The sequence below is a fragment of the Eschrichtius robustus genome, chromosome 4 (genome assembly GCF_028021215.1).
Source record: "Eschrichtius robustus isolate mEscRob2 chromosome 4, mEscRob2.pri, whole genome shotgun sequence".
NCBI classification, from domain to species: domain Eukaryota; kingdom Metazoa; phylum Chordata; class Mammalia; order Artiodactyla; family Eschrichtiidae; genus Eschrichtius; species Eschrichtius robustus.
In genome coordinates, this window is record NC_090827.1 from 43,946,262 (window position 1) to 43,960,346 (window position 14,085).

General features: G+C 40.6%; 1 protein-coding gene across 2 annotated transcripts in view; it reads left to right on the forward strand.

Annotated features, from left to right (window-relative positions):
• Window positions 1-14,085, forward strand: part of TMEM131L (transmembrane 131 like) — a 157,651-nt gene that overhangs the window by 72,100 nt on the left and 71,466 nt on the right. For both annotated transcript variants that reach the window (XM_068542651.1, XM_068542652.1), the window contains exons 5-7: window positions 3,353-3,476; window positions 4,836-4,952; window positions 5,800-5,910. In XM_068542651.1, the coding sequence (XP_068398752.1) occupies window positions 3,353-3,476; window positions 4,836-4,952; window positions 5,800-5,910 (352 nt within the window). The remainder of the gene's footprint in view (window positions 1-3,352; window positions 3,477-4,835; window positions 4,953-5,799; window positions 5,911-14,085) is intronic.

Here is a 14,085-nt window from a genome sequence, read left to right on the forward strand (position 1 = left end):
AGATGTAATTTCACATTAGTAGAGTTTCTAGGTAGAAGTAAAAGAGTGTTTCAGGATTAAAAACTCTGCTTGTTTTAGCAGCCTGGACCATCACTTCAATTTTATGAAGAACTTTTTTGAGTTACAAGAAAAGTTATGTGAGTGGAATAACCATGGTGCTAGGAGAGCATCTGGGGTGAGTTAGTGGTGGTCTCCTGGTGTGCTCTCCTTTATTCATCTGGTTTCCTTCCTTCCATTTCCTTCTGATCATCAAAATATCAGAGCTGCCATGAAGAATAATGAATTTTAAATTTAAAAGCACATTGTTGAGCTTTTTAAGGAGAGTCTGTAAAAGGAAGAAGTGATAAAAGTGTGAAGGGAGCTTGCTGATTTTACAAGATTCTAGGCATCTACTTTTTTGTTTTTGAATTTTTATATTTTTATTCTTTGCTAAAGAATGAGGTTTTATAATCAAACCTCATTGATTTCAAATTCTGAGATCACTTTGCTTTTGTCAAAAGTACTGTAAAAAGAAATTTCAGTGTAGGACCTACTTTAAAGTGTATGTTACATATTGGTAGATATAACAAGATGGATAGTAGTAAATACACTTAGATTAGGATAACAATTCCAGTTCATGGGACACTGGCTGTCCATAGTATATTTACTCTTCAGGGATATAAAAAAATCCTACAGTCATCAGTGCACATGATTGGATGTATGTATGTATTATCTATGTATGTTAATTAGCTCTGCACATCAATTTCTGGTTCTAATAGCTGGAAGCATGTTGAAAAGAAACGTTTAAAGTTCTTGATTTGAAAAGGTTACTGAGTTTTAGACTTGAATCACCTTTGGATAATTCAGTTTTGTTTATGTAGTAGTTTATAGTTCTTAAAGTACAATCTTGTCTCTTGTGAGTTGAGTCTTACAGCAATCCTGGAAGGATATTGGAGGTAGGTGTTGTCTAAGAGAGAGAATCATTTCCAAATATCTCTGTATTGGAGCATGTACTACAAATGCTCATATATTTGTTGCTGAGAAGTAGTGCAGTTTTCCCAAGGTCATTTTACTGGAAGTGACAGAGTAAATCTTTTGATTTCTAAGCCAGCATGTACCATGCTATTTTTCTCATAATTGAGATCCAGGATATGGTTATGGGAATAAATTATTTTTGCTGAAGTTAAAAAAAATCTCAATAATAACAAAATATAGCCTAAATCAGAACACTTTTTAAAAATTAGTCAAGTTTTACCTTGCATCTAACAAATGGTCTAATCCATAGGCATTAGATACACATTTTAACCAGAGAGTTCTCATTTCTTCACTGCCCTAGGTCAGGTTTTGCTATTGTTTATTTTGGCATTGACCTTGAGCAAACCTCATTCCTTCTCATAGTTCTGGTTTCCCTCTAGGATGCAGAATCAGGATCATGTTATTCAGTTGCCCTCTGCCTACTTCTTAGGCTTTATGTTAAGGGTTAATATTCTGCTGGTCCTGCGATTAAAAGTGCTAATCATTCATAAGAAATTTTAATCATTCTTTTGTAGTATTAAATTAATAGAGTATCTTCCAGTTGTCACTAGTGAAGGAAATTCTTATCCTCATAATACTTTTAAAAATAGAATTTAAAAAAAATAGGATAAAAATAGTACTGTGGCGACTAGGTTTCAGCCAGCATTCTCTGTTAGGTCTGGTGAGGTTTCTGGTGGACACAGCCACTGGGCTCTGTTACATTGCAGTTTTGTGGTCTTATTTTTTAAGGTGTTTCTCGGGGAGACATTTGTATCCTTTGAAACTAAAAATCTTGTATTCCAATTATGTGAATGAAACAAAAGCTTTGAGGATAAGTATTAATAACTTTGCTGATTGATTCATATTATTCACGTAAAACCTAAAGTCATGGAAGTTCTTATTTATTTAATTTAATTGAGGGAAAAGGCAGAGATGTGAGCCTAGTACTCCTGACACAGGGCTTTCTGATGTGCTATGATAGTATAAAAATTTTTTAGTTTTATTTAAGAACACTCTAAAAAAATCAAAGTTTTAATCACACTTATTATATTTTATTTGTAACTGGCTGTTAAGGACTTTTAAAATACATATTGGACATACTAAGCCTTCAACTAAGACTTGTGATTAAAAGTAGAAGGAAGAGCTGAAAGAAAAATTCCAAGGATTTGATGGCACTAATACAGTATTTTGGAAATCCTATTGTATATAAGAGAAACAGCATGCACTTAATTTTTCCTAAAGCGCGCTTTTTTTTAATATTCAACTGTGAACCCCTAGTTTTTAATATAAGAGAAATTGGAACAAAATCAGAGAAACACAAACATAATGTAGATGATTTTTTCCCCTGTATTGAGAATATAGTTTCATTTCTAGGTCATACTAAAGAGAACCGTTTATTTGGGTCTCTGCCACTGAGGGTGTTAAAACTGGAGAGATGACTTCAGTGAAATTTTTGCTGGCTCTCTATTTATCACAACACGGTTTAACTAGAGTGAATTTGATATTGGGTAGTAGCAATCAGAGTAAACGATTTGAGGGAACATTGCAGGTAGTTCCAGGCAGCTGGGCTAGAAACTGGCCCCTTTCCTCTTGCAGTTCCTTTGTCAGAGCCCACCTTGTAGATGGAGAGCCCTGCGGAAAAGATTCAACATCAAGATTTCCATTAGTTAGGGTATTTGCTGAAGAGCAGAGATTCTTAACTCTGAGGGTCATGGAAAGTTTTGAAAGTATGTATAACACTTTTGTGTGCATATTTGTGGATGGAGGAGCCAAAGCTTTCATTAGAGTTTTCGGAAAGACTCATGATTTAAATGGATAACAGCCAAAGCTAGAAAGTGCTGCAGAGCTTTCATTTTTCTCGGAAGAATGGTGTTTAACAATTAAGTTTTCTTTTATAAGACTTAATACAGTCTCTTTGCCAGTTGAAATCCATTCCCCCCAAAAGTATCTTTAAATTTATTACTCAGAAAATGAACCCTAAGAAGATTGGCTTTTTCTATGAGTACAGTTTCTTATCTAAACATATTCTCATTTGAATTAGAGACCCATGTCAGACAGATACCTAGTTCCCCCTAGGTGTTTTTTTGCAAGCGTTCAATGGCCTAGATGGGTTGAATTCTTCTAATACAAAAATCAGTGGGGTGCTACTGTGGGTTGACGTGAGTGTCTTGTAAAAGAAAGGATTAAAAAATTTTTTTGACTGTTGTGGATAGAATGCTTTATTAACAATAGGATTGTTGCTTTTAACTTTGTAATAAAGATCAACAGCTTTCTGGGTTTAGAGTGTATATATGGATGGATGGATGGTTTTGTTTATAACCATACAATCCCTTGCGATTTTTCCTTGTTCCCCTCCTAGGTTCCTGGGACACCCTGCAGCAAAGATTCTCTATGCGTATAACCCTAGCAGGGAGAGCGAGGTCGTGGTGAATTCCGTGTTTACAGCTGCGGGACATTTCCATGTGCCTCCCGTTCACTGCAGGGTGAGTGTGGACGCGTCTTGGAAGCTGTGCTGTGGTGGGCTGCCAGCTTTTCTTGCTTTCTTTGCCTGTAGTTTTTTCACTTTCTGCTGCCTGTCTCCCCTTTTTCTGCTACCCAGACTCTTTCTTTCTATGTGTTTGCTTTAGCATTTATTTTTTCAGTTGTTCAGATTCATAATTTTGGTGGCTCTTGATTATCTATGTGGAAGAAAAATGTTTAATGAATTAAAACTAGGTAGTAATGCATGTGTATTCAATACGACTTTTTCATAGTTAAAGAACCTTAATATTACTTGTCTCGTAGTGACTACCAGTGCTGAAGCATTTGGTAACTAGTACAAGTTTACAGTGGTGACCTCTTCACCTGGCGAGCGTGCTAGGATGGTTAGGACTCTTTTCTAAATACAGGCCTAAGGGGGGTTAGTGGTTCCTTGTGAAGCTAATTTGCACCATAACACAGAGCTCAAAAGCATGATCTTCTAATAGTTTTAATTTAATTTAATTTTTTAAAAAATTTATTTATTTTTTTGGCTGCGTCGGGGTCTTCATTGTGGCAAGCGGGCTCTTCGTCGTGGTATGGGAGCTCTTCGTTGCGGTGCGCGGGCTTCCCTCTGGTTGTAGTGCGTGGGCTCAGTAGTTGTGGTGCATGGGCTCAGTAGTTGTGGCGTGCGGGTTTAGTTGCCCCGCGGCATGTGGGATCTTAGTTCCCCGACCAGGGATTGAACCCGCGTCCCCTGCATTGGAAGGCAGATTCTTTACCACCGGACCATCAGGGAAGTCCCTAATAGTTTTAGTTTTAGTAATTCAATTTAACTTTAATTTTTAAACTTTTAAAAGGTCTTTAACTTTTAATGAAGATCCAGGTTACTACTAGAGTTTATTTTCCTTACTCTCCCCATTTTTTTTTTAATACTGGGACTCAGGAAGTGGAGTAAGGGGGAGCCCAGTATTTTGATCATGACAGTCTGTCCAGATAAACGCTGTCCCTGACTTTTACTAAGTAGCAACATGTCGGTACACCGGTGGTTCTCTTTACTTAAGTGGAGGTGGAAGTGTGTTAGACACAGGCCCTTGAACACATGCGGGAGGAAGAGGAGGGTAAAGGAAAGGTATGAGGCACATGGCTCCACTCGGGGTGAAAGCTGTCTTGCCCTAAGTCCACGGTGTGTTCTTTGATATTTTCTCTTAGATTGTTGGATGTTGATCTGTTTGGACATTCTCGGGGATTCATGATATGCATAAATCAAGGGTGCAAGAGTACGCAAATATCTGTTAACAGGAATTGTCAAGAAGAAAGTCTGTGAAAGACAGTTTGTCAAAGAGGGGCCATTCCAAGTGGCTAATGAGGTAGCTTTCTTTCAGGTAATTCCAGCAATGGGGAAAACGTCCTTCAGAATTATTTTCTTACCTACTGAAGAAGGAAGCATTGAAAGTTCTTTATTTATTAATACCTCCTCACATGGAGTTCTTTCTTATCATGTAAGTAGCTTTTTCTGTTGGTCATATAATTTGGCTGTTGACGTAATGAAGGAGTTTGGATGTTAAAGAAAAGCCTTTTGGAAATGTTGCCACCTAGTTTATGTCATTCAAATATAAGGCTGCTTAGTTGATGTCCAGCTCACCAGCCCTCCTCCTTCCTCTGCCTCACGGGCCAGGTGGCCATCTTTCGTGCAAAGTGTGAGGCTGGAATGCACCTTGGATCTCGAAAGGGTATCAGAACGAAACAGAGAAATCTATCAAACGGTTTTCTAGTATAAAATATAATGGGGTTTCAAAACTCACGACGCTCACCTCCAGCAGTCCAGGAATAGGAAGCTTGTGAGGGCAGCCCCTGGAGGTTTTGCTTCCTCCTCTCCTGGGCTCAGGACTGTTTCTGCTCTGGGGACACGGACTGCATGCTTGGGGGCCCGTCCCCAGGGAGCTCCCTATTCTAGCAAAGCACTGGGGAGGGAGTGAGAGGAGTCTTTTTGTTGTCGTTCACAGAAATAGTCAGGAATCTTTATCTTAAGCGGTATCTGTGACATCTTTCATTTAAGTGCCAAGATCTATCACTTTTGTGGCTAATTCTTACAGGATTTCATGTAACTTGTGGTCCCATATCAGAAAAGTTGTCTATTTCTGAAGAGATTTGCTGCATTGAGGAACATTCAGCTTAAGTACAGCAACTTTTGTTGCATTTTTGTTTTTGGAGGACAAAGATAAATATAATAATTGGATTAATAGTCTTGACGGCCAAGTTGACGAACACAGATTTCCTTTGGGAAGGTATTTCAGCACTATGCCAAATGTGTTTCAAAAGTAATAGATTTTTTTTTTTTTCCTGCAGGTATCTGGCATTGGCACTCGCAGAATCTCTGCAGAAGGGTCTGTAAAACAGCTACCAAATGCTTACTTTCTGCTTCCACAGGTCCAGAGCGTTCAGCTTTCACAAACACAGGTGATTTTAGTAGGACGTTTATTTTGAATGCTGATAAATACCAAACTTTGTAGCCTCTACATTTATGTGTCTTACACAGAGTACAGACAGACCTTTTTACCTAGTCAGAAGTGGGATTTTAACATGTTCCGCTTTTGGAAAAAATCCTGGTACATATGGAAATAACGTATGTATGTAAAGTGTCAGTGGAATCCGTATACTTCTTTTTGACAGCTGTATAGTCCACGGTGTTGATATTCCATAGTTTGCTTAGTCCTGTTGTTGGTCATTTGCAGTGTGTCCAGTTTTTCATTATTTTTACCATTAGGCCGTGTACATATTTTACAGGTTTCTTTATTTCTCTTTTGGACTACCTGTTTCCTTGGGGTGTATTTTGTAAAGAGGATTCTGTAGTTAAAGACTACGAACCATTTTATAGGGCTTGTTAATCTTGCCAGAGTGCTTTTCAGGGAGCCAGACCCTCCCTGGTCACTGGTAATGACATTCCTGCAAGCGTCTTTCCCTCTCCCCGCCCTCCTGCCATGAGTCCTGCCTGGGTGTGGCTCAGGGGAAAGAAATGTTTTCAATGTCTTAGTAGGTATATAATGGAACCTTAAAATTCTTTTAATGCGTATTTCATTAATCGCTTATAGGGTTGGCCGTTTTTTCCCTTCGATTATTTATATTTCCTTGCAACTGTGGATAACTGTTGAAATTCCAAAAGCACTTGACCCAACATATTATGAAGCTTACCACCTTACCTACCCTTTCTTTCTAATGAATAACTAAAGCCCACCGCTCGGACTTCTTGTAGGTACCCAGGCTTTCCTTCACCATCAGTCTCACTGCGCCTCTGCTCTGGGCCAGGCATGAGTCGGCACCTCTGTCTCCATGGAGCTCTCATTCCAGTGGGGAGAGGAGCAAAATTAATTTACCTGTAATGTAATGTCTGGGTGCTTTGCCACCCAATAGGTCATTCTTAGGGATTTAACATACTATTTCCATTTTTTTATAAAATGGAATAGCCCTTCCTCAGGATTTTAAGGAAGATTTCTTTTTATTTGCGAATTTGGATTTGGTTTAAGTTCTAAAACCAGTGGGACTGTATTGAAAGGTTTTAGGCTGGAGACTGCTGTGATCTGACCTGCATTTTGTAAGGGCTTGGAAGGCCTAGTGAAAGTTTAATTTGCATGTGCTGACAGCGAGGGCTTTTCCTGTGAGCACTTTCAGCCTTATCTTGGGGCTGTCCTTCAGCAGGGGGAGGGGGGCAACTGGGAATGGCCAGGTTTCTCTGGTGACTGAGAGCTTTGAGTGCCTGGTGCCATGTTAGTGGTGATAAAAGCACTGAAACCGAGGCGGGTGTTCAGATTACCTTAGTTAATGCTGTTAATTTAAGGATACGTGGAATTAAGGGCCTCAGAGGCCTTGGTGTGATGAGAGCGTGCCTGCCATCCACTCTGCCTGGCAGATCCCGTCCTTGCCGTGGTGCCCTCTGCCCTGTCCCACATCCAGGCCATCCTCATCTGGGCCACTGTAGCAGCCCCTTAACTGGTCTGCCAGCGTCTGCTTTGGCCCTTTCAAGTCCTCTTCCCCAAAATGCAAGTTGGACCTCGTCAGTCACCTGCTTTCCATGCGTTCCTGTAGGATTTAGGACTTAAACGGACCCCTTCGTGTGGCTGGAAGGCCTTGTGCGGTCTGGCGCTGTCCCTCCCCCGCCTCCCTCCCTCCGCTGCTCACACTGCCTCTTCCCCTCCTGCCCCTGGACCTCTGTGCCTGCCGTTTCCCCAGATGCCCCTCCCCCAGCTTTTGTCACAGTTAACCCTCACTTCATCCTTCCTTTCTCATCCTGAGTTCTCCAAGGATCTTGCTGTCTCTCCCATTCAGTTCCAGACCTCGGTTGGCCTTCAGTACAACTGACTTCCTTCCCCCTTAGGACTCGTATCCGGTGAAATAATCCCACGCCCACATAGTGTGGTTACTTAGCCACTCTCTCTTTCACTCGTGGAGTCTAAGCCCCACGAAAGCGGGGGCCACCTGACTTGGCTTTCCATATCTTCCCGGCCCAGCCCGGGGCCTGCCGTTGGAGGGGCCCATGAACTTGGGCTGAGGGGAGTTTTGGCCAGCTCCCCCTACCACGGCGGTGACTTGGCTTTTCTTGTTTCTGCTTTAGCTGGTACGAAACTCTGTTTTGTTTCTTTTTTCCTTTTTTGCATTTTTATCTATATTTAACAGCTTTATCGAGATATGATTCACATACAACAAAATTCACCCACTTAAAGTGTCCCCCCACGGGTTGTTAGTATACTCACAGAGCTGTGCAGCATTCACCACTCTCTCACAGCCTAATTTTAGAACATTTTCTTTGCCTTAGTCCCTGGCAACTATTACTCTATTTTCTGTCTCTATAGATTTGTCTATTTTGGACATTTCATGTAAATGAATTGTGTGGTCTTTTGTGATTGGCTTCTTTCACTTAGCGTAGTGTTTTCAAGTTTCATCCATGTTATCAGTCTTTCCTTCCTTTTTATTGCCAAATGATATATTGTATAGGCATATACCACATTTTGTTTAAACATTTATCAATTGGTTTCATTTTTTTGATTTGTTTTAGTTTTTCTGGCTATTATGAATAATGTCGCCGTGAACATTCATGGACAAGTTTGTGTGGACGTATGTCTTCTATTCTCTTGGGTGTATATGTAAGGGTGGAATTTTGCTGGGTCATATGGTAATTCTATGTCTCACATTTTGAGGAATTGTCAAACTGTTTTCTAAAGTGGTTGTATCATTTTACAATCTCACCAGCAATATGTGAGGATTCCAATTTCTCTGCAACTTTGCCAAGGCTTGTTATTTTCTGTTTTTTTGTTGTTGTTTTGTTTTTTATAGCCATCCTAGTGGGTGTGAAGTGATACCTCATGTGGTTTTTATTTGCATTTCCTTAATCACTAATGATGTTGAGCGTCTTTTCATGTGCTTTTTGATAATTTTTATATCTTTGGAGAAATGTCTATTCAGATCCTTTGCCCATTTTTTAATTGGGTTATTTGTCTTTTTATTGTTGAGATATAAGTGTTCTTTATATATTCTAGATAGTAGACTTTCATCAGGTACATGATTTGTATGTATTTTTCTCCCATTCTTTAGGTTGTCTTTTTATTTTTAATTTTGATGAAGTCCAGTTCACCTATTTTTTATTTGGTCACTTATGCTTTTAGTATCAAATCTAACAAGGCCTAAGGTTGTAAAGATTTACTCCTGTGTTTTTTTCTAAGAGTTTTATAGTTCATCTCTTGTAGTGAGGTCTGTGACCCATTTTTACTTCACTTTAGTGTATAGTGTGAGCTCGGGATCCAAGTTCATTCTTTTCATATGCATTTCCAGTAGTCCCAGTACCATTTGTTGAAAAGACAGTTCTTCCCCCATTGGAGTGTCTCGGCATCCTCCTTGACTGTCTCAGCTTCAGCTCTGTTCCCAATGGTAGGTTCTCTCCATTTTCATTTATACTGGGATCTATGAGTTTAGTCAAGTCACTGTCTAAGGCTGCCCCTGTTGAGCATAGCTCCCCCCATCAGTCAGTCAACAGTTAGTTATTAGATATCATTTCTTGAATGTTCCAGGAAATGATAGGGCAGTGAACACAGCACAGTGTCCCCGCTCTTATGACGTGACAATGTAGAATACATTTCAGAGTTTGAAGGTAAAACTCAATTTTTTTGACTGATCTTTTGTTGGAACCCAGTATTGAGAGGTCTAAATATCAAAAAATATTTCTTAAAAGGCAATTATTTAAATTTCTTTCATTTTTACAGTGATTTAGAAAAAGAAACTTCAAAGTCTTTTTTTCAAGGCTTACTACACCTAGAAAGAAAAACAAAAACCTACAAAATTTAGACTTAAGAAATAATTATGGCATTCCTCAGAAAAAATCCTGACTATAATATTTTTGCATTTAAACTGCACACATAAAATGCGTTCAAGTTGTGTTTTAAGTGGCTGTAAGGTTGCCGGCTGTCCTTTTCCAGAAAGGAGTATCTTTATTTTGATATTCTTTCTGTCCCGTGTTTTTGTCTACCTTTTGCCTGTGGTCCAGAACCCATAATCTGGGGTGGGTGCTGAGTTCAAGAGGTCCCTTCTCTCAACGGGGAAGGAGGGTGGGGGAAGGAGTGCTCATGACTGAATCTTCTCCAGGACAGAGCTGGAAAGTGCATCTGGTAGAAAGCTAAAGAGTGAGAAGGTTTAGGCAGAAAGGAATATGTCCTGAGTCTTTCAGATACAGGGATTGCCACTGGCCTTTGCTCACACATACTTAAAATTGCTTCCTAAGGTAGCAACTAGAAATTTATGTAATCAGAACACTTTTGCTCACTTACCCTTGCAGCTTACCACATGATACCTCACACAGAGGGACTGTGGCAGCACTTGGTTTTGTCTCCTGAGCTGCTAAAAGATTCAGTTAACTATGACAAAATCAAATTTAAATAATGCTAGTAAGAAAAAAACCATGGATTTACTTTAGGGATACAAACTGGAGGAAAAATTAAGTACTTCCATGAGGGTCAAAAGCCAATTTCCTCCCTCTGTCTGTCTTTTTCCAAGCCTGTGCTCCTTCCACTGAGCTCACTTGTCTCTCGTTGGATCGTTAAATGAACACCTGTAAAGCCCCAGGACAGAGCCCAACCCCAGGTCACAGAGTATAACTTTACTAAAGCGCCCTGAAAAGGGCACTGTTTGATATTTCATCCTCCTTTTCTGAAAGAGCATACATTTTGGGAAAATGGTCAGATGAAATATGTCCATTTTATTTGATCTTACTTCTATGAATAGGGGGGAAAACAATGTGAACATTTATAATGTCATGTAGATTGTAATTGGTTCAAGATCTCAGTTTGTTTTTTGGAATAACAAAAAAAAAAGTGTCCCTCTTGTGAAATAAACTAGGGTGCCCGTGAAAAAATTGTTAGGTTATCTCAGTTTTTTTGTAGTATGAGCTCATTCCAGTCCTTTTTGTGTGTGTCCACTCATATCTTACTTTTGCATTTTTCCTGCTCAGTCGAACTGGATTAAATGGCTCACTCTCTGCTGCTGAAGCCAAGAGTGTTTGTGTGATTCGTCTTCTGTCTAAATTCGTGCTGGCCGGGAGTTCTCTAGCAGGGGCTGAGTTCAGTGAGAGGAGGGTGTGCATTGCGGCCTCTCTGCTGCACATGCGTGTCTGCTCTGGGGAAGAAGGGGGCAGACATGAGGAATTAAGTTGCCTTTTCACTTAGTCCTTCTTTTTCATTTGTTCTGACGTTTATGGAGTGAGCATTCCTAGCAGAGAAGACGTCACTATGACGGTGGGTTTAAGTGAGAATCTGAGGACCCTCTGCTTTTGTTGCAGTCCTGTCATCATTTGGCACCTGGATTATCCCCCAGTTAGGCTTTCTCCCCTCCAGTGCACCTGCTGCGCATGCTGGTGATGTCTTCTTAAACAAAACTATTCGTTATTTCCCTGGTCACTACACTGCTGGGTCCCTGTTGTTTGCAGGATCCAGCCCAAGCACCCTAGCTTGGCCTACAAGGTCCTTCGTCTCCTGGGTCCAGCTTCTTCTCCAGCCTCGGGGGTACTACCCTGCTCTTCTCATCTCTGGGCTCACAAACCTCCCATCACTGCCAGACCATGCCATCCCTTTGTACAGACTGTCTCCCCTTCATAAGCTTTTCCCCTGTTCTGACTCCAATTTTACTTCTAATTCTGTCCTCTGAGACCCAGTTCAGATATCACCTCCTCTCCAGGTTCCCAGGCCAGTCTCTGCTCTGGTCCCACGACGCTTGGTTCAAAGCTGCTTTAACATTTAGTGTCCCGGGCTGTCTCCCTCCGCTGCTCTTCCATGAGGCTCTCTAGGCCCGGGCCTGTTTCTTTTTCATTTTCATAATCTCAGTATCACCTTAGTGTTTGGTACATTGAGGGCAGCCCCAGAGCTTTTCATAGGTAGATGAGTCAGTGGGCACCCAAGTTAAGAGCCCCAAATAGCATATCTCCAGTCGTAATATCTAAGATTTGTCTAACTTCACCTTTTCACCACATCAACCAGATGACCTTCAACAGATTTACTACCAGGGCAGGTGGTATAATTCTTATTTTAGAAATTGTAGAATGGTCTTAGAGTTTAGGTTACTTGGTGGAGGTTGAGGACAGAGCTGGGATTGGCAGTCCCGGCTCAGTATGCTTTAAATTTTTCCCCAGGTAATGATTTTCATATTGTTGACTTTGTAATTCATGTTCCAGGAAAGATATATGCAAAAAAAAATTTTTTGGCAGCATTTTTATAATGGCAAAAACAGTAGAAACAGCCTAAAGGCTCAACAGTGGAAAAAGGATTTGATAAATTTAAGTATATCAACATAGTAGAATATTAAGTAGTTCTTGCAAGTTACAATTATGATGCTTATGTAGAAATGTCTGACAAGCGAATAGTAGATTATAAGCTAGACTGTACTCTGTGATTGTAATTGTAAAGTATATGGTGGGATGTAATATGTAAATAGAGTTGTGTTAGGCTCATGAAAAAGTAAGAAGTTTTATTTTTTAACGTTTTCTTTAGTGTTGTTTTGGATCCAAGCCATTGAGATTTGAGGAATGTTTCAGTGGTTTATTTGGGCAAAACAGAATATTTGAAATTGTCATTCTTTCAGAATCTGGCATATAGGGTCACTATAGCAATAACCTTGTCTCAGAGAGTTAAAAGAACTTAAATTATTATTATTGGAATCACTGTAAAATAATATTTATTGTTAAAGGTGGAATTATAAGGCAATATGGGAAACACAGAGAGGCTTTAAATTAGAGGAAAGCCGATGACACACAGTTCCCATGAAGTAACAGTGGATCTGTGTGTCCTAACATAGTATCATAGTATTGAATTCTCTCAAAAGGAGATTGTGACGATAAAAAATTACAGTGTAATTATAAGAAAACACAGGAAACCAGAGAAGTAAAAAATTAGAAATAACCCCCAAGACCACAGTCACACTCAACATAGGTGACCAGGAAGAATATTTTGTCACCTCCTTTCTGAACTTTTCAGAGTGTCTACAGTATCCTGTTACCTGATTGTGTAAAGGAGAGCTTATTTCTGGGGATTGTGTGTGATGTCTGATACACTTCAGACCAGGAGTTGCTACCCTTTTAAGACTGGCACAGCCTGGCTTTGGCATGCTGCTGTCAGGCCCTGTGCCTGCCTGCCCGCCTGGGACAGGTGTTGGTGAGGCCTGTGGTGCCAGCCTGCGTGGAGCCTGGTGCCGGCCAGGCTCGGGGAGCGTGCCCCACGTTGCTGTCTGGGGATTCGCCTCCTAGGTGCTGATCCCTGTCGAGTAAGTGCGGTGGTCTGGAAGGGAAGCTATAAAGTCAGTGTGGGGAAGAGGACAAGGAACGTTTCCAATCACAGTTCGACAGAGGAGAAATGGAAAGGGGCAGGTTTCTCAGTAACAAATAAGTTGCAGAAGTCTGAACAAGGATCTGGAGATGGAAAATAAAAACAGGGAAAGGTTAAAGGCCGCTGTGGCTGGCTGCCCTGTTTTCCTGATGTCTTACAGGATAAGTTAAATGAAATACACAGATTTTCTGGGTGAGATAGCTAAGAATTCCTACAAATCTGGGTGGGAACATAACATATTTAATAACATTTATTTGCCTGATAAAAGTTACCTTTTTTAACATAAAAATGTTAGTCTGTCAGACTCTGGAGAGTTATTACTGTATGTTAGGAAAATATATGCCGTTACCTACCTGCCTCTGAATGCAGCTTTTAAAGCAAGGAAATTGCTTAAATTTAAAATTTTTTCTTTTTCTTCATTGGAGCCTCCAGTGAGAATGATTCAGTGGAGTGGGAGTTTGGGAAGGGATAGAGGGCTGGTGAATGGGAGACAGGAAGGAAGCTTGGTGAAGCCGCAAGAGGTACCCAGGGGTGGGGCTGTTCCCCTTTCCTCGGCTTCCCCCCGCCCCCAAACCCCCCAGCCCGCGAAGTCTCCTCCCCCCATCAGCCCCGTTTGCTTCTCTCAAATCTCTGCTCTCTTGGCAGGACAGAACAGTGTTCCAGGAGAGAACAGTTTCTTGGCCCCTCCTTTTTTTAAAAAAAAAGTTTGTTTATTTATTTATTTTTGGCTGCGTTTGGTCTTCATTACTGCGCACGGGCTTTCTCTAGTTGCTGCGAGCGG